The sequence below is a fragment of the Sycon ciliatum genome, chromosome 7 (assembly GCF_964019385.1).
Source record: "Sycon ciliatum chromosome 7, ocSycCili1.1, whole genome shotgun sequence".
Taxonomy (NCBI): Eukaryota; Metazoa; Porifera; class Calcarea; order Leucosolenida; family Sycettidae; genus Sycon; species Sycon ciliatum.
Window position 1 is genome coordinate 7,213,485 of NC_088649.1, and position 25,119 is coordinate 7,238,603.

At 46.9% G+C, this 25,119-nt stretch overlaps 1 protein-coding gene and 2 long non-coding RNA genes across 3 annotated transcripts; all 3 read right to left on the reverse strand.

The window, feature by feature from the left end:
• Positions 1–9,276: 9,276 nt before the first annotated feature.
• Positions 9,277–10,203, reverse strand: LOC135821571 (zinc finger protein 184-like). The gene has a single exon (XM_065334567.1). The coding sequence runs from the start codon at positions 10,201–10,203 to the stop codon at positions 9,277–9,279; it is 927 nt and encodes a 308-aa protein (XP_065190639.1).
• Positions 10,204–16,406: 6,203 nt separating this feature from the next.
• On the reverse strand, positions 16,407–18,456 carry LOC135821509 (uncharacterized). Its single transcript, XR_010554382.1, has 2 exons — positions 18,080–18,456; positions 16,407–17,224 (listed from the first exon to the last, which is right to left on the reverse strand). It is a non-coding gene; the product is annotated as an uncharacterized LOC135821509 (long non-coding RNA).
• A 2,767-nt stretch (positions 18,457–21,223) lies between these two features.
• Positions 21,224–22,117, reverse strand: LOC135820588 (uncharacterized). Its single transcript, XR_010554125.1, has 4 exons — positions 22,029–22,117; positions 21,803–21,943; positions 21,588–21,659; positions 21,224–21,264 (listed from the first exon to the last, which is right to left on the reverse strand). It is a non-coding gene; the product is annotated as an uncharacterized LOC135820588 (long non-coding RNA).
• Positions 22,118–25,119: the final 3,002 nt, after the last annotated feature.

Here is a 25,119-nt window from a genome sequence, read left to right on the forward strand (position 1 = left end):
TACTGACTGGAAACTGGCTAAAATTGTGCCTATTTATAAGTGCAAAGGCAGCAAATCTCACGCTAGTAACTATCGCCCAATTTCCCTCCTGTCCTGTATTTCCAAACTTTGCGAACGGCTCTTCTTCAATCAATTATACAATCATATTTCTCCTGCTCTGCATCCCGCGCAATCTGGGTTTCGTCGTGTTGACTCGACCGCTCTACAGCTCACCAAGCTGATCCAAAGCACTGCCGACCATCGTCATATGGGGCGGAAAGTTGCCATGTGCTTTTCGACCTCGAGAAAGCTTTCGACACCGTGTGGCACCGTGCACTACTTGCTAAACTCTCCAAAGTTTTCGGTGTGTGTGACTCAGCGTTGGAGTGGATTACAGACTACCTATCCGACAGAACGCAAGTTGTCTTTGTAGGTGGACTTCTCTCAGATGCTTCACCTGTTCTGTCCGGAGTGCCCCAGGGATCCATTCTAGGGCCCCTCCTTTTCCTAGCGTATATAAATGATCTTCCCAGTCATGTTGAAGGTGTGTCCTTATTTGCTGACGATACTGCACTGCTCCGGTTCAATGAGTGTCTAGACAGGCTGCGAGACAGTCTCCAGCGCGGTATCAACGAAGTCCATCAGTGGATGACTACCTGGAGACTATTAAAGACCTAATATCGCCAAGACTGAGATATTATTCCTGCCGAACTCAGAGCCAACCTATGCATTCACTCTTCCCGGATCCCTCACAGACCTCACAGTGGTAAAACACAAACATCTTGGTTTGGTCATTGACTCAAACTTATCGTTTAGTAGACATGTCGACTATATCTGTAGCAAAGTCAGTAAAGCTGTTGGCTACCTCGTGTCTCACTGCTCCCGCCTACCGCTTGAATGCATTCGCCTTTTTTACCATTGCTATATTCTCCCCATTTTTCTCTATTGCTCAACCCCCTGGTCATCCCTACTAAGTAAATCGTTAATGAGTACCCTGGAAGTCCACAATAAGAGGATACTGAAAGTCCTTTTCCGAAAACCATCATACTTTCCTTCTGCCGAGCTGTACGATATGTTTAACACCTTCCCTATCTCTAGTCAAGCGGATCGAAAACTGTGTATCGTTGTTCATTTTATTCGTCTTGACAAAGCCCCGCCACACTTGCGTAAATATAACTGGTTTCTTCCCACTCGTCCTACGCGCAATCCCTGCACTTTACCTAAAGCCCGAACCTCAGCTTATACCAGATCTCCGTTTTTCGCTGCCTATTCTCTCTGGCTGGCCCTGCCTCAATCAGTAAAATCGTCTTGTACGCTAAAGGATTTCAAGGCCAACATGAAGCTCGTGTTCTAATAACTGCTAATTCTTCATCCAGATTTGTTTCTCTTTGCCTCCAGTAATGTGTAATTTTATTTATTTTTGCTTTGTTTTTGTTTACAGCCATGGCTGGCTACCGCCCCCTCCCTCCATATTGGCCTTTATTCTCTGGCCACGGGAAGGTGAAATAAATAAATAAATAAATAATAAATAACCTGGGATTCGAACCCGCACTATCGCGCGCCCTGCATGCATCCCCCGATATACTTCGCATACATACTAATTCTTCCAAGTTGCTTCACATTGTGATCTTGCATTTGAAAGCCCTATTTGAATTTAGAAAAGCGATCCTGTCAGCTTTTCTATTATTGTGTTCACATGGCGCTACCTAACGACACCGCTATTCAGACACGTTGTCTACTTAGCTACGTAAGTTTCTACGTAAGATGCTCGGTACCTGGTCCTGGACCAGGGAGCTACTCCATGGCTCCTACCATCGCGCGGCCGGCTTGCCGCATGCGTGTGCATTGCAGACTTTTGTTGTTGCCTTTTCGGATGTGCATGCACGAGGAACTTCCTTCTTTGGAACTGCTTCTTGCATGAGCTGTTTCGTTTCGGAGCTGCTGAGACCTCCTTTCGCGGAACATTCCTCAATGACAGGTGAGTTGACGAGTTCCCTTTGATTCATTTGCTTGTGTTGACTCTTTCATTTACGAAAAGTGTGCTGATTTTGGGTGGAATGCAATAAATATGGAAAAGCTGACAGGATCTCTTTTCTAAATTTAGCTTTTTCGCTGCGGAGGCCTCCTTTTACGGAATACTCGATGACAGGTGATCTCTGAGTTGACGGGTTTCCTTCGATTCATTTGCTTATTATGCTCACCCTTTCATTAAATTTTACGGAAACGTGTGCAGATCTTATTCGGATTTAGATCCATTTTAATCTCTTTGCCCTTGTCTACAGTGTGCGAAGAACGCGAGTTCACCTTCTTGACGGTAAGGCTTATGTTAGATGTTTTGTCGAAATACTCATATTCATTGTACATAAGTACGTTACAAGTAATGCACTGGTCAGTGTCATACTATCGTTGGCAGTTCCCAATCTGGAGGGAAAGGTTCAAGGACCCATTGACCGAGTTTGCAAAATAAATTCGCATATCAGGGAAAATCTCCAGAGTCTGGGCTTTTTGATTTGTGAGTACCGCCGAGATTGCACTGCCCCAAATACAGTTTCGTGCCGCCAAAGCAAGAATTACGATCTGCAATCTCTTTGTAGTACCTGCAAGAATGTGGAGTACATGTATCGTGCTTTCTCTGTTGGTCTTTCAGTTGCCGTCATGTTGCTAAAGAAAGGTTCAGTAGAGAGGTTCTGCGAAACGAAAATTTTAACGAAGCTTCGCGACAGTCCTTGCGAAAGTGTGTATGAATTTTTGCACGAACTTTGCGTTCTGCACATTTTCGTAGTTTCTGGGGCCAAGTGCACGTACGATCTCACAAAATTTCCTACGACAGTTCACTTCGCGTTCCCTGCAAGTTTCGCGTCCAAATTTGCGAAAGTTCGTGCGAAGTTTCGCACTTCATGACGTAGAGCGAAAGTTTGTACGCATTTTTGTTTTGCAGAACCTCTCTAGTGACTCATTTGTTTCATACGAGACGAGTCAATGAGTCGGTGTGGCTTAGAATCTTTCGCTGTAGAAGAAATCTATTCGTATGTCTATTGGAGAAATAATTTTATTCACTGGTTATAAAATAGGTTTTAAAGACAAACTCACAGAATAAATACCATCTGTCCCTAGGTGTTCGTCCTAAAGAGGTTCGACTGGATATCATTCATACTCACCAAAAGATGTGTAAGATTTTATTATTGTGGAGTGCCTTGTTTATCTCTCAGTACCTCCAACCATAGCCTTGCCCCTTTTATCCTCAGGATCAGTGTAGTTGTTGGAACGAGGTGTCGGACTCAGCAATGTATTTGTTTACATTTTAATACATGTTTATTGTTCCTCCTTTGCTGTGTTGTTTTAGAAAATCGTGGATTACAGTTTGAAGTCATTGAACTACTTCCAAAAGTTGTATCGACATCAACAGGATTACCATTTCAGTGCAATATGATGCAGGATGACCTTAGAACGATAACCCATGATTATAAACCATTATAAACACAGAATCAACAAAAACATCTGCGACACGCACCTGGCTACATTTCTCAAATAAATCTGATCGAGGTTGGGGAAATCTGAAATATCTGAAAGGCAAGACAATTTTATGACAGAGTAGGTAGGTACATTTTTATTTGAATTCGCAGAACCAAACGGGCGGTGTCGCCCAATTACATGGAAGCGAATGGAAACAGTAAAATATTGTAGGAAATAGCCTAACATGATAGCAGGGTGTAGTACAAAGCAAAGAACGATCAATCAATGAATAACGTTAACGTTAGAATACAACAACGGGCAGGCGGTAAACAGCACATGACTGGTACTGTGGAGTACCGCAAACGTTCAAAGATTCCTGTAGTGTTCAGCAGTGGGTGCTACTGCTAGCAAGACAGAACGGGAGGCAGGCTTGTTTGAACTGGTGGTACTGGGTAATACCACGCACGTCGGATGGCAGGGTGTTCCATAAAATGAACCCGCGAGCGGTTGGACGGTCGTGGCCGGCTTTGGAGGCAGATTTGGGCACTCGGAGGCCCAAGCTGCGTTGCGCGCGCGTTGTTCGAGTACTGGGATGCTCCAGAAGGGCTTGCAGTGCATTGCTTGCACGACCATTCGAGCAACGCCAGATCATAATAAGGGTCTTTTGCTTGTGGAGCTCTTCGACGCCATACAGCTGCAGACGAGCAAGCAGAGGTTGGGCGCTTGTGCGAGGTGGCAGGCCGAATACGGCGCGTGCCGCACGGTTTTGCTGGACCTGAAGGCGGGACCGCTGGTCTTGTCGAAGGCACCCAGAGAACGCCACGGACCCGTAGAGCAAATCTGGCATCACAACGGATTTCACGTACTGCTCTCTGGACATTCTTGTAAGGCAACGGCGGGCTCTCCAGAGTGCTCCCACCTTCTGCGAGGCCTTCTTCACAGCATTGTTAACGTGTTCGTCAAATCGAACGTGCTCGTCTATCGTGATGCCCAGGTACTTCGCATGGGGAACTGCTGGTAGCGGGTTTCCACGGCATTTGACAGTAATGTCTTGGCCGGAAATTCGCAGGACATGGCTTTTGCTAGTGTTCAGGATTAGATTCCGTTCCTGGAGGTGGTTAGCAATCTCGGTTGTAGACATTGTTAGAACTCGCGATACTCCCTGGCAATCAGGGTGGCTGAACGTAAGAGCAATATCGTCAGCAAACTGCACTGAGATGGACGGACTGGCAATGGTGGGCACATGCCTGGTGTAGATGTTGAAAAGTACGGGTCCGAGAACGGAACCCTGCGGGACGCCACATGAGCATGTGCCACTGACACCAATGGATCCAGCGATTTGCACTTGTTGGGTGCGTCCTTCGAGATAGTCTGCAAACCATTGGAGTGCAGTGCCGTGAAGGCCAACTTCGAAAAGATCGCGTACAAGAATGTCATGCTTGACTTTGTCGAAAGCCTTCGACATGTCCAGCAAACAAACACCACTGGCTAGTCGCGCGTCCTTTGCATGGAGAATGTTCTCCGTCAGGAGTACCAAAGCGTCTTCAGTGCAGTGGTTTGTGCGGTATGCAAATTGCGTGGTCGGCAGCACGTCGTTTGCCGCGAGGAACCTTGTAAGCTGGCGATGTACTACCTTTTCAAGCAGTTTCGCAACAATTGGTAATAATGACACAGGTCTGTAGTTAGTGGCGACTGTTGGGTCCCCTGCTTTGTAAAGCGGCTTTACCAGGGCGTGTTTGAACGGCTTCGGTAGGCGACCGGAATGCAAGGAGGCATTGAAGAGGTCGCATAAGTGCGGGGCAACAATATCACTGCAGGCTCGCAGCAGACGGCCAGGGATCTCGTCACTGCCTGTAGCCTTGTCAGGATCGATTGTGGCGAGTAATCGCTGTACTGCGGGACAGGTCGTTGGCGTGAGAGCTGATAGTGAGGTGCGGGTGCAGGGACCATGGGGTATCTGTAGGGTGTCCGGACGACTTGGATCAGTCACAATACTATTGAAGGAGCTGCTCACCGCAGAAACGTCGCACACTGGGTCCTGCCTTGCCTTGGAGCGGCCGGTTACCGCGTTTAAGGTTGACCACATTCTCCTTGGATCATGAGAGTGCTGCTCACATTGTCTGGTGAAAAAAGCGTTTCTTTTCTTGCGGATTGCGTTGGATGCCTGAGACCGGGCTGTTTTATACCGGGAGAGTAGGATGTCATTTCCTCTATCTCCTAACCTCACAATAATCACACACATAATGAAAAGCTACATGTAGAAGACCTTTTCCCCTCGTGATCCTCTTTCCTATGCATGCATATTGCCAATTGTTGGTGCAGTACAAGTTTAGTGTTGAAAGCAGCATTTCAAGTGTTGTGATTATTGTGAGGTTTTGTGTGAAATTTTAATTTTCGGCTATCACATTTCGTTAATTTCTTACTTTTTAGACGGGGTCCGTCCATGGACTAGAACACAATAACTTTTTTTAGAAAACTGCCATAAAGCAGTTTTTATTGCTATAATATGCATTGTGGCCAGCCGTCTTTGATTGCACGGTACGGTAGGGGATAGGTACGGGACAGGTACGATCGAGGGTAATACGACACCGTCTAGCTGCCCGCAATTTTTTTTTTTTTTTTTTTTTTTACTACGTTCACATAACCAGCTCGAAAAGAATAAGGAAAGACAATGGTACGGAGACTAGGACAAACGTGACAACTAATGAGCAGGCGCTACACCGAGACGCAGCAGTGATGGTGGGGCATTGATGACTCTGCCGACCTGAGGTCTCGGCGTCACGGCCAAAAACACGCACCAAAAACAATGAAAAAAGAAGAAGATAGAGCTGTACAGGTGAGAAAGATGCAAAAACCCAAGGCTTAACACGAGCGATTGTGGGGGAGAAACTGTCTTAGCGTCATACTATTCATAGGGAATCGACTGCCCAGAGCCAGTTTGTGCTGCGAAGATGGCGGTAAACATTCGTTTTGAATGATTGCATTCTCTTGCTGTGGGGAGGCTGGGATAGGAGAGCGGCAGGGAGGGAGTTCCAATCGCTGATGCTGCAGTGTGGGAACGAGCGCTTCAGTGCCAGCGGGGCAGATGCAGGCAGCTGGTGTTGGAGCTGGTGGTCATGTCCACTGACAGCACCGTGCTCGCTGCGAGTTCTGGGGTTGGTAGAGATGATGTGGCGCGGTGGCAACACAGAGAGCATATATTCAAATAGGGCTTTCAAACGCAAGATAATAGCGTGAAGCAACTTGGAAGAATGGGTATGGATGCGAAGTGTATGGGGGAATGCATGTAGGGCGATAGTGCGGGTTCGAATCCCAGGATATGCCTTAAAAAAATAGGAGAATTGAAAAATTTATAACATCCTATGCTTTTTGCCGTCAGATACGGATAGCGCCAGGCGTGACACAAACACACAAACAAATACCAAATTAAAGCTGTGTGGACCCTGGCTAGCGCCAGACATTACTGAAGTAACGTCTTCTGCATAGCTACGGGAATAAAATCATTCTCTTTGGTCACAACTTCTTCGTTGTCCGGTTCGCCAAAGTAGCCGTCGTCTAGGGCCCGACGTAACACCCTAAATTGGTGACCCCTGACGCTGCGCTCTTCGGAGTTTTGAGCATGCCATCCCTGAGGTCGGCCCGCCGCAGTTTCCTGCTCGCCTCGACTCTCGGGAACCCGTCAATCGCCGGCTGTTGACATAAAACTTGAGCCTCACCACCACTCGTCACTGGATCTGCCTCGGAGCTGCTGTGGCCCCTGCCACCCTCCCCGGCCCACCTAGATACCCCGCTATCCAGCCACGGCATCGTCTAGTCGTCGTCGTCCGTATTCGTCCTGGCCTCAAGCTGGAAATTGGCCACCTCCATCATCGTACCAGCTAACTCTCGTGCACGCACGCAGGCACACGCCCGGCTTATCGGATTTCTTGGAGCTGCGCTTGCCTCCATCCATCCCCACTTCACTCGGCACGCCTCGTCCCAGTGTAGTGTTTCTGCTGGTCCCATGCAAAGCCTGCAACATGCAGCCGCCTCTGACACGATAACACTTCTCCTCTGTCATGCGTACGTTTCCTCTTTTCTGTCTTTCTGCCTCTGACATGCTCTCCACCTCTGTCACGATAACACACCTCTGACACGTTAACTCGCCTCTGTCATGCATCTCTCTATTTCCTGCTTTTCTGATTTTTGTTTCGGCATTTGTGCCACGTTGTTTAACAAATTTCACACACGCAGCGCTCTCGCTTGTACATATGTATCATATTATTATATTTTTGCCTTTCCGCCTTGTACATGCTGCGCTTCCTTTCTCTTCCCTTTCTTTTTTTTGTTGATCGTGCTTCGCTCCTCCCGACCTCACCACTGGCGGGGGAGTACTGTAGCGACCTGACTCACTGAGTATTACGTCATTCTACAAACGCATGCGCAAGAAATAAAATCATTCTCTTTGGTCACAACTTCTTCGTTGTCCGGTTCGCCAAAGTAGCCGTCGTCTAGGGCCCGACGTGAAACCCTAAAGCGATTTTGGTCCGATTTTTAGCGAAACAAAGTGCGGCTTATACCCCGGAAAATACGGTACTTTTCATAATGCAAAAGGTCTATTGCTGACACGACGTTGCGGAGGGATGAGCTTTCCTGCACAGGTGTGAGTTTAGATGTCCATTGTATTTCAGCATGGTGGAGTGGAAAAATTCAAATTGTTTTTTCAAGAAAACGCAAATAGCAGGATGGGCTACATGTCCTCAGTGATAGAAGAGGTGTTCTGCTATCTTGTTGTTTTGTTGTTGTTTGTTTATTTAGAGTCGAAGACCATACAGGCAAAATTTGCCTAATTCCATGATATCGACTAAAAAGGAGAATGAAGTATTAAAGACTATCTGCCGATGAATAGTTCTTCCTATATGAGGACGTAGCTCTCCATTTTGTCCGCCCTTCAAAATTGGCTCTTTTAAAGACGATCATTCGTGGCCTCAGGGTGTGATGGCCCTCATCTTCTGCGATGCTTGCTTGGCTAAGCGGAGCTGCCCCAGTTATGTATTTTTCTAAATTGAGTAAATATTGGATTGATGGAGATTTATTCGTAGCTTGGTCCTATACGCTGTGGCATGTCTCGTTTGCAGACCCATAAATCATATGATGTTTTGACCAATGTTTAGGGGTATGTCCATTTCAAGGTTACCTTCGGACACCTTTTCTAAGGATTTGAACAGTCGATCTACCCCCCCCCCCCTTCCCAAGGAAACGTACCTGCTAAATTTGAGAGATCCACTTGCACACATTGTCTGGTCGTCTAAAACATGGTCTCTTAAAAGTCAACAAACGCTTCGCACAAATCTACGATCGGAATGAATTTTCCAGATCGATAGTTAAGATAGAATAAGAATATTAACTTCAGATAATAATACATGAGAATTAGACCATGGAACAGAACGCAATTACAGAACTACATAATCCATATCAGATTGCGATTCTAGACTATCATAGTCTATATCGTGTGTGGCAAGGACCAGACTTGTGTGATTAGCATCAAAGAGTGATTTCTTTTTTTAAATGCTGCGAATGTATACTATCTTTCCAACAGACATATAAACACTCTTTCTCTCACAATTCATAAGCGCGAAGAGGAGAATGGCATTTTCACCCATACAAAACACTATGTAACGAATTTTAGGCTATTCATTGTAGGTTATAAATACACTGGTGTCTAGGATAACATGATGATGTTCTGAAGAACTTTGCGCACTCTCTGCACCTATATGGACGTTCTTCTGTATGTATACGTTCATGGTCACGTAGTTAGGATGACTGTGTGATTGACGTTACAAAAGTCTAGCACGTAAAAGGTCTTTATTCAGAATGGATACGTTCATGTCTGCGTAAACTACATGATTGAGTGAACGACGTGCCACATGTGTTACACTTGTGCGGTCTCTCTCCAGTGTGAGTACGTTGATGACGACGTAGATTGCCTGACTGAGTGAAAGACTTCCCGCATACATCACACTTGAATGGTCGATCTCCAGTATGAACACGTTCATGCTGGGATAGTTTAGAATCTTTCTTGAACTCCTTATGGCAATAATGACACTTCCGTATTGCTTTACACTTAGAACGCTTGTCTGAATCCTGATTACAAGTTGTAACTTTAGAAGAGTCAGCATTTTGTCCGATAGGACGCCTGAGTTCAACTGGCATGCCAAACACATCAGGTTGCTCCCATGTTTCAGGGGTCATTCCAGCAGAAACGCCAGTATATGACGCTGTGGCAGAAGTTGAAACGTCCATTTCAAACTTAAGAGGTGGAATCACATGCGATGCACGTTTCTCATACCCGCTGAACGTTGAAGTCCAGTTCACCACGTCTTCCATTTCAGGCTGTGTACTAGACGTTGCTTCATCCCTTTCAATCTTTTCGGCGGTTCGAAATGTCTGTTCGAAAACTGGCTGACGTTTAGAAATGCTGGATGAATGAATTGTGTTCCTCGTCCATTTTATCAATGGCGTAGGAGAAACAGGAATTATGCTACTGGTGCACTCACGGGGTATATTACTCGTGTCCTCCCTGTTTTCCAGCGAAGCGGATCTCATACACGACGCTTTCTCTGTGTTTTCTTCGCCAATGTTTGACCACGAAGATGGTGGAACGGACGATGGACCATGTTCTCTAGAGGTTTGGTCAAGCTTATTCCTTTTCGACTTCATCAATGGCGGCATTTGTGGTAGGTCATTAGACTCCAGATAACAGTCAGACTTCGACTCCTCAAAGTCTTCCATTTCTCACAGAACTGCAACAACTCTCGAAGGAAAATTGAATAACAGAGCCAATATTACTCGTAACCACTTCGCGCAGTGAAGAAAACTGCGAATGCAAAATGTTTTTGCTCTGTGTACTGTAATATCGTGTTCCAGAGTGCCAAAAGCCATAATAATATTTTGTGGATGACAATGGATTTGAAATAATTCTGGCAGCCGGCAATGCGTGACAATTTTACGTATGCTCTCAACTTCAAGTACATGGCACCTTGATGTCCCCATCTCAAGTTATCGTGGACTTTTGCATCCACTGTCGCACAAAAGAGATGTTATTTGTCAAAGGAGAATCTTGTCGTTTTAAGTGATAAATGAACATTCCTACTTTTCTTTGTCAGTGTCAACAGTACAATTTGTTCTTCAGCACTGAACTGCTGCTTCCACAACAGTTCGCAAAAAACATTTTCGATGAACGACTGTTCGTCGAATCCTGTTCGTCCCAAAGCTATTTCGTTGACTGGCACATTAGGTGACTGTCATTTTCGACGTGTGGACTTTTCGCCGAGTGACAGGCTAGACGAAAGGTATTTTCATCGACAACCTTTGTCGAGGCGTGGGATTTTCGTCGAATGACACGAAATCGACCTCTGACACAAGTAAAATTTATCACTCACCCATAATTCACCATTTTCATGATGAAGAGTGAAAACTGATATTCCTAGAGCACCGTAATCCGGTTTGGAAGCCACTGTGAATAATCCCTTTGTAGTGCGTATCATCGACATCACCATCATCATCATCATTACCTGCTCTCGAGCTAATTAGGCTATTACCTTCAGAATGTTCTACATCAATCCTTAGCGAATGACTTTGTAGGCTGTCCGTGGTGGAAAGGATTTCAAGTGCCTTTGTTATAGGAAGATGTTATCCATAATTATGAATGCTGGATCGGTGGGGAAAGGATACCAGTATTCGTGACCATAGCCTTGCGGCGTCTTTTAAGCTTAAAACCTTTTGACTTGTTGTACAATTGGTCTTTTGCTGAGTAGACGTCACGGAGGGGTGAGCTTTCCTGCGCAGGTATGAGTTTGCACGTGCATGGTGTTTAAACCTTTGGAGTCCATGGTTCGATTTCGAAAACCCCAAAATTATTGTTTATTTCAAGAAAACTCAAAAAGGAGGACGGGGGACATGTCCTCAGTGCTAAAAGACGTGTTCTACTTTCTGCCGGTGTATAGTTCTTGTTAGGTGAGGGCGTAGCTCTCTATTTTTTCAGCCCTTGCAATTTTGCCATTTTCAAGACCATAATTTGGGGCGTCAGGGAGTAATATCCCTCGTCTTCTGGAATGCTTGCGTAGCTACGCTGTGCTGCCCCAGGTCGTCTTCTAAGGTAAGGCAATGTTGGCTTGATGGAGCTTCATTTGTAGCGTGGCTCGCTTGCAGAATCATAAATCGTGTGATGGGTTGACCATTTTGTAGGCGTAAGTCTATTTCAAGGTTCACTTTGGACACCTTTGCAAGAGGTTTGAAGAGTGGATCCACACCCAAGTTAAAGGGGAAGTCCGGTGAAAGATTTAAATTTCACAGTCCGTAGACTTCGAGTCGCTGAGTCGAATGGTCTTTGTCCGAGAAGGCTGTGGCCACCGGTTCGTCAGATACGCCCAATCGAACATCTGCGAATTTGAGCGCGCATCAACTAGATCCAGGTGATGACGTCACAGCGTGCAGCCAGGTAGCCACACCATCTAGTTGTGTACAAAATGGCCATATTTGGAGCGCGTTAGATTGGGGAACCGTATGTCGCAGCTTCTTCGGACCAAGACCATTCGATTCAGTGTTACAAACACTACGTACCCTGTGATGTTCAGCTCGGTAAATCTCGATATTAAACCGTTTTTCAGCCGTTTCCGAGTTGGACTTTTCCGTCGGCAGGCACTGGCCTCTACGGACCTCTACTACTACTAGTACTAGTACTAGGCTCTAGCAATGCGCTGCGTGATAGTGTAGTCAACAAACTAATACTTACTCATCACACACGAACTACTCCCGCACTGCCTTGCTGGGAAGCTTATTTTAACATTCAAGACTCAGAAAACTAGCCAACACACGGACTTGTCATGTACTACACTCGTATCAGTCGTGTAGTCAGAGAACGCGCGTTTCTCCTTGCCGGTACCGGTGGTTGTGCTTTGAGAAAGAACATTTTAGTTTTCCGCTTCCGCCTCATTATGTTATGCTACAGCGATGAGTGCACTACCGTGACAAGTGACAAAACAGCAAACAGCTCGCGGATGTAGAAATTTCAGATTCCGTAGCGTTGTGAGCGAAGAGTCGTGCCCGTGGTTCAAAGAGCCTGCACTGTTCTCCAATTGAGTAGTCCGAATATGCCAAGTTCACACCAAAACATCACCATGTAGCAGGCTACTGGAGTCTAAGCGAATCGGTATGGAACAACATTTTAGAGCACTCGCATCACTCTTCTCCATTTTGGCGACTCTGCTCTCCAGCGATCTGATAATTATATCAGCCTCGTCTGCAATAGCTGCTGCTTCTTCATCAGTCGGAAACTCAGCAGCGCTCATTCACTCCCTTGTCACTGGACAGTTCTGTCCGTTTGGTTTTAGCGAAATCAAATAAAGAAAACACAACACACACAACACACGCTCACTCGTGACCGGCCCGCGCGGCCATTTCTTCAGCTGAATACCGAGGTTCTCAGCCCCAGACCGAACTCATGAAGGTCAGCCATGGCTGCATCCTCACTCTCTCAAGGAGTTACGTCTTCGGGGTCGCTTGCACCACCTAATATCGGTCGCTAAATCACTGACACTGTACGTCCACATGCACCAACACACATTTCGCCATTCCAGGCTATGATGGGATGGCAACCACGCAAGTTACTAGTTGAAAACGTACAGTGTGAGAAGTCTGGTAGTACTTGGGCTGATTACATTGAAGCTGCAGCTGCACGAATTCGTGATTATCTTGAGCTTGAATTGTCGACTACTGATTTTGTTGAAGATGTCACTAATAATCCTTATGTTATTGGCGACTGTGTCATGCTGCGTAGGTCTGCCCGCAGGCAAAAGTGTACTTCTCCTTATGAGCCAGGCTGGAAAGTTGAATCTGTTATTTCCCCCAGCACAGTTGCTATTATGTACACTGCTGACAATAGGCGACACTCGAAGCGTGTGAACGTAGACTTGCTGAAGCTGGACCCTGGTGAGTCACTGGAAGAGTCTCCAGATACCTCTGATGTTGACGATCTCCCTGATGATGATAACCTGGCTGTTGTGTTCGATTCGTCTATCAGTGAACCTGCTCGCTATGGTCCGCATGACCGACACTAGCTACGGCAGCCTGCACGGTACACTTGACTATTGTGCTTACAGTTTCCAGATTGCCTGTTTCTGCTTGATTTGCAATTGGGTCCTTTATTGTTTTTTGTTTGTTTGTATTTGGTTTGTTTTTGCCTTATGTCACCAGGGGGGGGGGGGGCGTGTAGTAGTAGTGACAAAGCATGCTGGCACTCAGTGAGGCCTTGATAGAAGTTACTGCTAATTCATTGACCTTTGGAATGACTGACTGTTGCTGGTTCGAATCCCACAATTGCATGTGTAACCTTTTTGTGTCTTTTCCCATTTATGCCAATGATGTAATCATTACTCATTGTAGTAGATAGAGTAGTCACATGAGCTTCTCTGATTGGCTGTTGCTAGGCGCCAGTGCCTGGCCCTGGTATAAAGACAGTGGTTTCTCCTCATTTCACTCTCTTTCTCTTCGGTCCTGATGGCGTCGTGAGCTGCTGCTGGCTTCTGTTCAAGTACTGTAACAATGACCCTCTCTTCCCTCTTCTTCTATTCCTCCATTGTTGTATGAAACTATGTATCACATCAAGAAAGAGTGTCTTGTTGTAGATGTGCGAGTGCTTTGTGGGCGCTAGAGTTTGAGCTGGTAACGATTCAGTAACAAAATGCATGTTCTTGCTGTCTCAAGCTGTCAACAGATATAGCTTTAATATGCATCAACTGTTGCACAAACCAATGTTGGTTTGCCAAAGGAAAATCTTGTGGTTTTACAAATAAGTGTTAAATGAACATTACTATCAATTTTTTCATTGTCAATGTCGTGACCAACATAACACTATGTTTTGAAGCGCTGAACTGTTATTCTGATTCTGACACAGGTGAAGGATCGATCACTCACCAAAAAATTCACTATTTCAGAATGAAGAGTAAAATACTGATACTCCGAGGGCAACGTAATCTGGTTTGGAAGCCACTGTGAATATATCCTGTAGTAGTGCGCATCCAATGCGTGCTATAACTGATTGCCAGGTTCTCGTAGCACGTAAGTGTCCCTGGACCGTATCGTGCAATGTTATCTCCAGAGATGATTAACAAATAGCTTGTGATGCTAGTGGACATTATGGCGTTACGTATGGCATTGCGTTGGTTCGCAGACTACCTTACTGGGAGAACCCAGCAGGTCGTTGTCGGCGATGCCCGAGGCAGTACAGAGCCCTGCTCACGTGGTGTACCACAAGGCTCCGTGTTAGGCCCCTTACTTTTCTGCATGTATATCCGGCGTACCCCCCAGAAATTTCAACATTGCCGTGCTCTCCTGTTTGCGGACGACATCGCGTTCTACGTCACTGGTCGCAAGGCTTCAACCGTGCTCAGAATGCTGCAGACAGATCTCTTGAATCTGGAGGACTTCCTCAGCGAGCGGGGACTGGTGCTGAATCCCAAAAAGTCTCAGCTACTGCTGCTCAGACGACCTACTGCGCAACTGGACGTGATCCCCAGCATCACCTGCAAAGGCACCGTAATCCCCGAGTCCAGCCATGTTCTGTACCTTGGCCTCCTATTGGACTCGTCGCTCAGCTTCGAGCAGCAGGTTGAGCGTGTGTGCGCAAAGGCACAGTGCAAGGTTGCCTCATTCCGCCACGGGCGCCGCGATGTCTCCATGATCGGCCGCCGCATGTTTTACCTGACAATTGTCCAGAGTACCTTGGACTATGCCAGCACATGTTATGTTCACTGCTTGTCTGCTAAACTCAGAGACAAACTTGAGTCAACCAGCAATAGGTGCCTAAGGCGAGTGTTTGGCCATGATCAGTATACTTCTATCGATTTCATTCTCACCAAATATAACCTGTATACTTTCTCTCGCCGTGTAAACTTGAAGCTGTTTGTGTTTGTTTTTAGGTGTCTATCTCATTGCACCAGTCCTCTTTTAAGCACGATATTTACCCCCCGCTCTGCATCATGCCGCACAAGTGCTGCTACCCGCGGTCAAGCTTCAGCCGCTCTGAACCTACCCAGAGCTACGTCTCGTTACGGCCTGAATGCTATTTCATTTTTGGCAGCAGACAGATGGAACATGCTTCCACCTGGATGTCGTCAAGCTAAGCCCCTTTCTGCATTTGTCACAAGCACCAAGTCATTCCTAGGGTTCCCAGTAAAAAGGCAACGCCTGTTGGGAGTTCCCTAGTAAAATAATAAATTCTTCTACTACTACTACTACTACTACACGTGAATGGTCCCTCTCCGATATGATGCGGACGTCAACTCCATAGGGTAAACGGTGAACCTGACATTTGTGCCATTACTTGTACCTTTAAAAGCTGATCTTTATCATGGCATGAGTATTCCTCCACGGTTTGCATGTCAGGGAAGGGTGAACCGGACGATTGCTCACACTCTCCCACGATGTCACTCATTGATTTGAGCAAACGGGGCATTGGTGGTTGATCATCGAAACCCACACTACACTCAGCCGAACTCTCTTTATGGCCTCACAGTCTTCATTCATTCAAACCTGTAAGAGCAATTCTAGTTGATCAGGAATTGTTACTCGTCAATGAGACTTTCGACATTCTTTTTCCGTGGTTCTTCAGTGTTAGAAATGGCCACAGCAGTGCATTGCATTGCATTTCAATTTTATCTTTTTACTTAGGAATTCCAATGGGCGGAAGGTGCCCCCGTGGTGAGAAGTAAATAGATGTAGATGGTACAGGTGGCTGCAGCCAAAGCTTTTGGCGGATAGTTGCCGGCCGAAATGTGTTTGGTTACTGACGTGGATAAAGAAATGAGACCAGAATTCAATTACTAGTAAGCGCCTGCCATGAGGGTTGTACGGTTCTGCCATGGGCTAGTCGAAGCTGCCACTACAGCCACCTCTACCATGCTGTCTCGTATTACAATGTAGCTTACACTGACGGGTTGATGTGTTAGCGTCGATGGACAAACAGGCATATTTGCCTCACTACGTGATCTCCAAGAAGGTACAACACAAGAAAGAAAAGGGAGGAGGAAAAAATTATTACTGAAGTCGATACCCTGAAAACGGGTTTATGTGAAATCTCTGATTTATGATTAGGCTGGTAAAGAGCGTATAATAATGTGAAGTTGTTTTGCCGTAGGAAGTGGATAATAGTATTTAAACAATATTAAGCAGCAGTTTTAGGCCTTGTACATATTGTATTCTCCATCAAACACCGCTTCTCTTGGCTTCGCGTAAAAGCGAAAGACAACTGCACCTTGGATTGATCAAGTTCTACTGTCCAGCGCACGGCAAATGCAACAAGCAGACTAAGCAGACACAGATGTGGTGAGAAGACGCCGTTTGCACTTTTCAAACAAGGCTCGCAACACACAGTGTCACACCAACGCGCACGCTTGCAGGGCGCACGCACACGCACGCACACACAAACACACTCACACACACACGCGCGCATGCGCATGCATCATGTTGTCAAGATGCAAATTTGTGGCTGATACATTCGGAGGTACTGTTCATTCGGAATAGATTTGAGGCCCTACAACACTGGTAGGATGGTCCGTGGACCTGGCCTCTTCTCATTGCTTCTCAGCTGACTATGGATCCTTTTTGCGAACGGGTACGCATTGGATGGGAACGGGCCGGCATTAGATTTGAGTTGGCAGGGGACGCCTGCGAATTTGCTTGTTGTGAAGGCGTCGCCACACGCTCTTCGGCGTGTTGAGCCTTTTCTTGATCAGCGGACTGAGCATGTACCAATCTGCAAAAGTGGAAGTTACATTAGAAATGCATGCAGTTCAGAGCACTCAGTTATATTATTGTTGTCCTCGAAGTAGCTACTATTAGAGAACTCAGAAGTAGCGACAAACTAACTCGGCCATTTGAAAATAATTTGAACCGTCCACCTCTCCACACTGCCCTCTTGGCCCACAGTCACACCGCCACACCATAGCGTGGAGGCTCGTTCTTCGGTAGATGTTCCATATCCTCCAGACAGCTGTTTCGCTCATTTCGAAAGAGCGCCTCAGTGGACGTAGATAGCGAATGAATAGCAGATAAAGCAATGAGTATATTCGTAGGGTAAAGTGGCGCAATTGAGCACTTTCTACATAGAAAAGTGGCATACCCAACCAAAGAAGTTGAGGGTGACAAAAGTTCTAAAGGTGATACTGATTACGAAACGCACAGTGCTGCTGGAACATGCATGCAGATGGCGCTAGAATTTGGACAAGCACGTGGAGCACACAATCTGTTAGAAGTTCGCACTAACATTGCAACACATACATGCATAATGACAGTTCGAAGTGACGGTCCCATACTTTATCTTTGGGTCATAGTGAAGTGACGAAGAATGATGACGCTTGTCTAAGTTCTAGCGCCATCTGTATGCATCTGTATTGCAGCCCTACACCTGCAAAAACTGGGATGTTCACTAGCCGAGGGTGCAAAGCCGATCGCATTTTCATTGAGAAGCAGTTCACATGCATGCATGCACGATTGTGTCTTCACCCGTTCACCCGTTGTGTTGCAAAAAGAAAAGAAAACAGAAAACAGCCCTTGATCTCACAAAGTCACGGCTAAGCGCTTCTCATGCCGAAAAACATCTTCCACTAACCTAGCCATAGTGCGCTGCACGGCAGACATCAGGTTGCACAGCGCCCAGTGAAGAGAATTAGCAACTGTTGCAGCAGTATCCATAGCCGCGATGACTACCGGCAGTCTGTCTAGCGGAGAACTCCGTTTCAATATTGGCCGTCTACCGACTATGCTCTAAAATACTTTTACAGTAGCAAGACCTGTCTGGGGGCGCAAAGAGTGAACAATCGAGTTGATGCACACATGTACACACATACAGCGACCTACTAGTAGTAGTAGCACACCATCTGGGGTAATTCAGGTAATAATAAAAAGGCCAAGGACTCGGGCAATGTACTAACAGTTTTGGGATAGACCTTATGCACTTCTATTAACATCCAACCAACCTGAAATAGCCTTGAACTGAAGTGAAGAAGAGAAAAAAATGATCATCACGCTTTTCTGGCCGTGACAGCTACAGGTCAACGGATAGGCTGGTGCGTGCGTGCATGCGTGGGAGTCGCAGCACACAGACACTAGCGATAATAGTCATTGCCCAGTGCTGGCAACTGAAATCCGACCCCCTGTCCCCATGAGCTCACATCGCAAAGAATGTGAACCCACCGCTCAGGGGGTCGGATTTCAGTTGCCAGCACTGTGTAGCTACGCAGTTTGCCAGTAGATCTGCATGTACGTGTAGTAGATCTGCCAAGTGACCATCACCCCCCCCCCCCCCCCCCGCTTACGTGAACGTGCGCCTTTGATACACATGTGCACACTAGAACTAACAAGACAGCAAAAGCCACCAAGTCATCATGGTACTACTACTAGAGTACTACTACTAGTGGTACATTATACACGTACTGGATGGAATAGGGTTGAACGTGATAATAGCTTAGGACATGTCACATGACAATCACCATGGTAGAAGCCAATCACGATGCATTTAGCAGGGCACGTATAGCGTGCTCTTTGCCCTGAGATAGTGAGAAGCGCTCGCCGAGCAGATATTCGCGATATCTACCCTCCAAGGACTAAGGAGGGCAGCATGCAGCGCAGATATTGTACATGTGACATAACTAGACCAAAAAAATAGATCCGCTGGGTGCATCTCATAACTGCAACCAAAACATTCGTACTCAAGCGCGACCAGCGCATACATACCCGACGAGCGAAGCTCGTCGGGTATGTATGCGCTGGTCTTGCCTTCATACTTTTGATTGATTCCATTCATAGCCATTGTCACGAACTGAATTTTAAACAATTTGCGTATTGGGAGCAAAGTGGTGGTGAGGCCTTTTGCCATCCGGCGACCTGAGGTCTCGCCGTCATGGGGACATAAAACGAACTGAAAAGGACGGGTTCGGATAATCACTGCTTCACCGTAATTTCACCAAGAGAACAGAACTTCTCAGACCTTTATCCTGCTTTCAAAATATTCGCATTGCTTACACGTTCACAAGCGTCTGCCTGTCGTTCACATTTCCTAGCCAGAAGAGTGCAGCTGAGCAAAGCAAGCCTGCATTCTACGTATAATGTATGTTACTGTCATGGACAGCATCCGTTTGTTTCCTGTCTTCACCCATATCAAGGATTTTCGGCCTTTGACCACTTTGGCAGTGGGTCTGATCTACACACTTGGGGCTCCCCGGTCCAAATTGTGTACTGCACTTGCCTGCGAACCGAGAGGTCGCGGGTGCGAGCCCCACGGTGGCACATCTGACTACAAATCCCCATGACGCAGCTTACCAGATCAAGGTGTGGGTCCTCTTCACTCAGTGGAGACAGAGTTGATCGAGCTGTATTCCCGGTAGGCACCGGCGGATTATGCCGGCAGAAAAATTGACAGAATTCGGTACTTTTTCTGGTAATTTTTATGCATGTTTGGTATGTGGATAAAGAAAGCGCGCATAAAGAAATGGAGCAGAATTCGAGGAATTGCCCCCCATAAGGTTTGTATGATTCTGCCAATTTTACTGCTTTTCGAGCAGAATCTGCCACCTTTTCGAGCAGAATTTGCCAGTGCCTAATTCCCGGTGGCGAAAGGCGGGCTCACCACCCCTCTATGGCAACTTGAGTAGTTAGTGCGGGGCAGGTTCTGGCACACTTTTTGACCTTTGACCTTTGGGCCAAATAAGGCACACTGTGTCGGTCGTGCTTGGTCTGGCCCCGGGACTCCCCCAGGGTTTGACCTTTGACCTTTGGGTTAAATAAGGCACACTGTATCGGGCGCGTTTGGTCTGGCCCCGGGACTCCCCAGAGTTTGACCTTTGACCCCTGGCATGCCATAAATGTGCCATAAAGGTTCTTTTCCGTGGCGAACGTGCACTTGTGCACGTTCGGTGCATTCGCACCGGGGAGTAGTAAAATACGTACTATTCCCTGATTTGCACATCGTAGATGTGCATTGCATGCAGTGACATATTGCGCATGCGTGCATATGCACGCGGAGCGTGTGACCTTCAGTGGTCCTATGCGTGTGGAAAAGACGCAGTGCAACACAAGGTGTACTAGTACACGTGTCATTATACTACTCCCTGATTCGCACTTCGTAGATGTGCAGCAAACAAGTTCACGTTCCTTGCATTCGTTTTATTCGCACATCGTAGATGTGCACTGATTGACAAGTTGCCCATGCAGAGCATACCTAATCGGCTTTTCGATCGAGAATGTTCAAATTCGGCCATATTATGAGCTCCAAGATCAGAATTCGGCTCAACATAGTACTTGAAGTCACCGCTCCCATTACGTCATGTACATTTACATACACCCTGTTGAAGCACTGAAGCATCGGTTTTCGGGGAATTCAACATGCGAATTGTTGAAAATTCGGCGAAAAGATGGGTAATTTCTTCAAAACCACTGTTTTCGGCGAATTTTTCGCCCGGCCGATTAGGGAAATGCCTACTGTCCATGCAGGTCCATTAGATGCAAATTTCTATTTTGATCAGGATACAGTTAGAATCAACCGGCTACGCCCGGAGTATCATGCATTAAAACAATTATTGAAGGGGTGTCACAGTGAAGCAGTGTTGCTACGCACCACAAATCCCCTCTGCACTGCATCGAATCTATACTGGAGAATCCAGAGTGACCAGCAAAGAGTCACAACCCGCGGGTATCCAGTCACACCAAGGCATATCCACCATTCCCCACATATTAACTGTAACAAAACACAATACTGTTCACTATAATACACTTTTATTTAAATGGACTTGGATGAGTCTGTAGAAGAGAACACAATGCACGCACACGCACGCATGCGCGGACACACACACACACACACACACACACGCGCGCGCACACACATCTAGGTTATAGTGCTATACACGTATCTAGGATTTAGGAAGCACGAGAATATGTCGAAGCACCCACACATATCCCTTCATGCAGTGTACTTCAGTAGCCCAACACATTACGACCGCTATAGCACAGGACCATCACAAAACACATTACGACTGCTATAGCACAGGACCATCACAAAACACTACACACTGTTACTACACTGCATACACAGTTACTACACTACGCCTGTTACAAGTACTTACAAATAATTTTGAAAACAAATGGCACATCCCGAAGACGGCAGCTAGCTCCAGACCTTCATACATCATCATCATCTGTAAAACCAAGCATGAGCGCACACAAACACTATTAGTGTCACGAATACGGAAGCAGGGTAAGACAAGAGGATACGAAACAAGTAAGTATCGCTATAACGAGGGGGATAAGTATACATGTAGACAGAGCAGTGCTTACTTACAGGGTCCGGATACGCTCCATGGCGTCCCGGTAGTCGGACTGCAACAGCAGCCCGACCTGCCGGCCCTCCCAGTAACGGGTTCGATGGGCCGCACCCGCCAGGTGTGCGGCCACGGCCTGGCCTCCCACCAGCCTTTCTCCACTGTAAAAACGAAAGAAACCGCAGAAAGCACAGTGTCATAGAGCTCTTTTGTTGGGGGAGAGAGCTAGGAGCACTGCACACTTACCATTTGTCACAATATATTATAAGAAAGAGGCGGCGCTTGACGCACCGCCTCAGGTGCTGAAACAGGGGTATAACCCCTGTAAGTTCCACACCGCAGTGACATGTGAAAGCCATACTCACCATGCGCCGTAAGAAAGCCAATTACTTTCAGGCCGAGTTCATCAACAACAGACGGAACCCTAGACGTCAGTGGAGCGCTATGAACAGCCTACTTGGCAGAACGAAAGTCAGCCGTGAGCCTGGAGCTAGTATTGCAGACATTACATCTGTATTCTCAGAAATAGTTGGACCTTTGCCGCCAACAGAGACTTCTGACGCCCTGACGCTGGCATCCGTGCCTGATCAACCATCCAACATTCTACCTGGTCTGCCGTGTGGCCCCCAGTCAGACGGCACTCTAGTTTCTTTTACCCGAATCACAGCGGAGGACGTTAAGTTCCATCTCCGTGCTATGGACAGTCGCAAAGCAAGCGGTCCTGACGCCATCCCCCCGCTCGTTTACAAACTTGTGCCTGATCAAATTGCACCAATGCTTGCCTCTCTCTTGTCGTTATCCCTCGAAACTGGAGAATTCCCAACGCCCTACAAGCTAGCACATGTCCGTCCGATCCACAAACGTGGGGACGCTTCCGACCCTCGCAACTACAGACCCATCTCCCTCCTTCCTCTCATGTCCAAACTTCTCGAGAGGTGTGCGCTAGAGCAACTTACGCAATACATGGATAGCGCCAGTCACATGGAATCCCTCCCTGCAGTTCAGTTTGCGTACCGCAAAAACCACTCCTGCGACGATCTTCTCGCTCTGGTGGCAAATGATTGGAGTCAAAGTCTAGACCAGAACGAGTATGTAGCTGCAGCTTTCCTCGACATGTCCAAAGCCTTCGACACTGTCAACCACAGTTTGCTCCTCCAAGAACTGTTCGAGATTGGTGTGGGAGGGGTCGCACTGCGTTGGTTCGCATCATACCTTACTGACCGGCAGCAGAGAGTTGTCACCAAGTCTAGCAGAGGTGCCTGTTATTCTGCCTCCAGAGGTGTACCTCAAGGATCTATCCTTGGACCTGTCTTGTTCAATCTTGCTGTCCGCAAACTGCCAGAGTGTGTTGCTAGTACCAAGGTCCGTCAGTTTGCTGACGACGTTTCTGTCTACAAATCCGGAAGGGATCCACAGAAGCTCACTGCAGACTTGGCCAGAGACGTTCTGTCAATCCGCAACTTCCTCCGGGACCACGGCCTTAAACTCAACGCGGAAAAGACACAGTTCATCATATTCCGCCCAAAGTCCAAGGCGGTCCCAGCTAATCTCCAATTGTCAATTGACAGCACTAGCATTCCGCCTTCAGCCACCATCAAATACCTTGGCCTCCTGTTCGATGAGCATCTTACGTACCGAGATCACATCACGCTCCTGGAACGCAAGATAGGCGCTAAACTCGCTGTGTTCAGGAAAATCAAACACAATCTAACACCTGCTGCCAAACGAGTCTTCTACTGTTCCTTCATTCAAGCCCAACTTGAATACGGCTCTAATGCATTTGCGCACAGCCTCCAAGTCTCGCAAATGGACCGCATTACTCGCATCTCCAACCGTGCTGTTCGGATTGTCTTCGGCTACCCGAAGTACTACGATGCTTCTCTTGTTCTAGCTAGGAACTATCTCGCTGCTATCTCCCTTAGATATCAATTTCGCCTGTTTGTACTGGTGTTTCGAGCCCTCCATAAGTTGTGCAGTCCACTACTCTCGACCTGCTTCCTCCCTCGCACTGCCACTTCACAAACCTCAGCCCGTACACGCTCTCAATCCACTTTGTCACTTAGTCTTCCTTTAGTTTCTCGCCGCTATGGTTTATACTCGCTTAGCTTTCTTGGTTCTGATCGTTGGAATGCGCTTCCTGCTGATATTCGCACAATCTCCTTGCTCAGAAACTTCCGTTCATCTATTCAACAATTCATAGGGTACCCTGTAAAAAGGCCCTAGGCCTGTGGGACTGCCCTATTCAAAATTTAATAATAATAATAATAATAATAATAATAATACTGTAATGATACTGAAGTGAAGGTGTGAACCGCAAAGCAAGGCCTTTACCTTCTTCCTGTCGAATTCGCTCTCCAGCTGCATAACGACATCATCCGCTAAAATCCAATCATACCAAGTAATGCAAAGGTCATCAGTTGACCTTTTGGACTTTTCAACTCTTATCCAAAACCACCAAGAGGAAAAAAAACCAGGATAATAATAATAATCTTTATTTCAGGATTACCCAAAGGCTAACGCCTATCTGGGGATGAAGAAGACGTCAGTTGTAGAAGCGTTTGTGGAGGAGTTGTTACATTATTCTCAGTAAATAGATATGGCTGATACATTCGGTGTAGACGTGGACGACCGGTCGTGGTCTCTCACCACGGGTCCTTTACTAATAGAAAGGCGGACGCCAATAAGAACTGTTGTGGACTTGGCAGATCAAAACGCGCAGCAAGAAATTTGGCACGTCGATGGTAGACTCCATCGGGAGGACGGACCAGCTCTTGTTGATAGTAGGGGAGTGTCCGCCTGGTGCTATGGAGGTCGCCTTCATCGCATTAATGAACCTGCTTGGATAGGACGGGGTAGCATCGAGTACTACCTCAACGGCGTCTAGAGCCGGCGGTCCTGCAGTCAGTTATTGTGACGCCACATACTGTATTCTACGGTGGTATCACCACGGAAGGCTCCACAGGGAGAATGCGCCAGCGGTGATACGCAGGGAAGGTAACAATCGTGTACGGGAGTGGTACCGATACAACCTTCGGCATAGGGAAGATGGACCTGCTTTCATCTCTCAGGAGGAGGAGGGTGTCTATCAGTGGTACCTCAACGGGGTGTATTACGGTGACCACCATCAAGACCAGGCAATACACCCCATGGAGCTGCAGTACACCAATGTAGTACCTACTAAGGTAGACTCGTCAGCAATAAGTCATGGGTTCATTTGTGTGATTTGTCAGGATACCCTGGACCGTCCTCTATCCAAGTTGGAGCGCGGTCATGAATTTCACTTCCACTGTATCAAGGAGTGGATCAGTTCTGCCCCTAAGCCCTACTTGCCCAACCT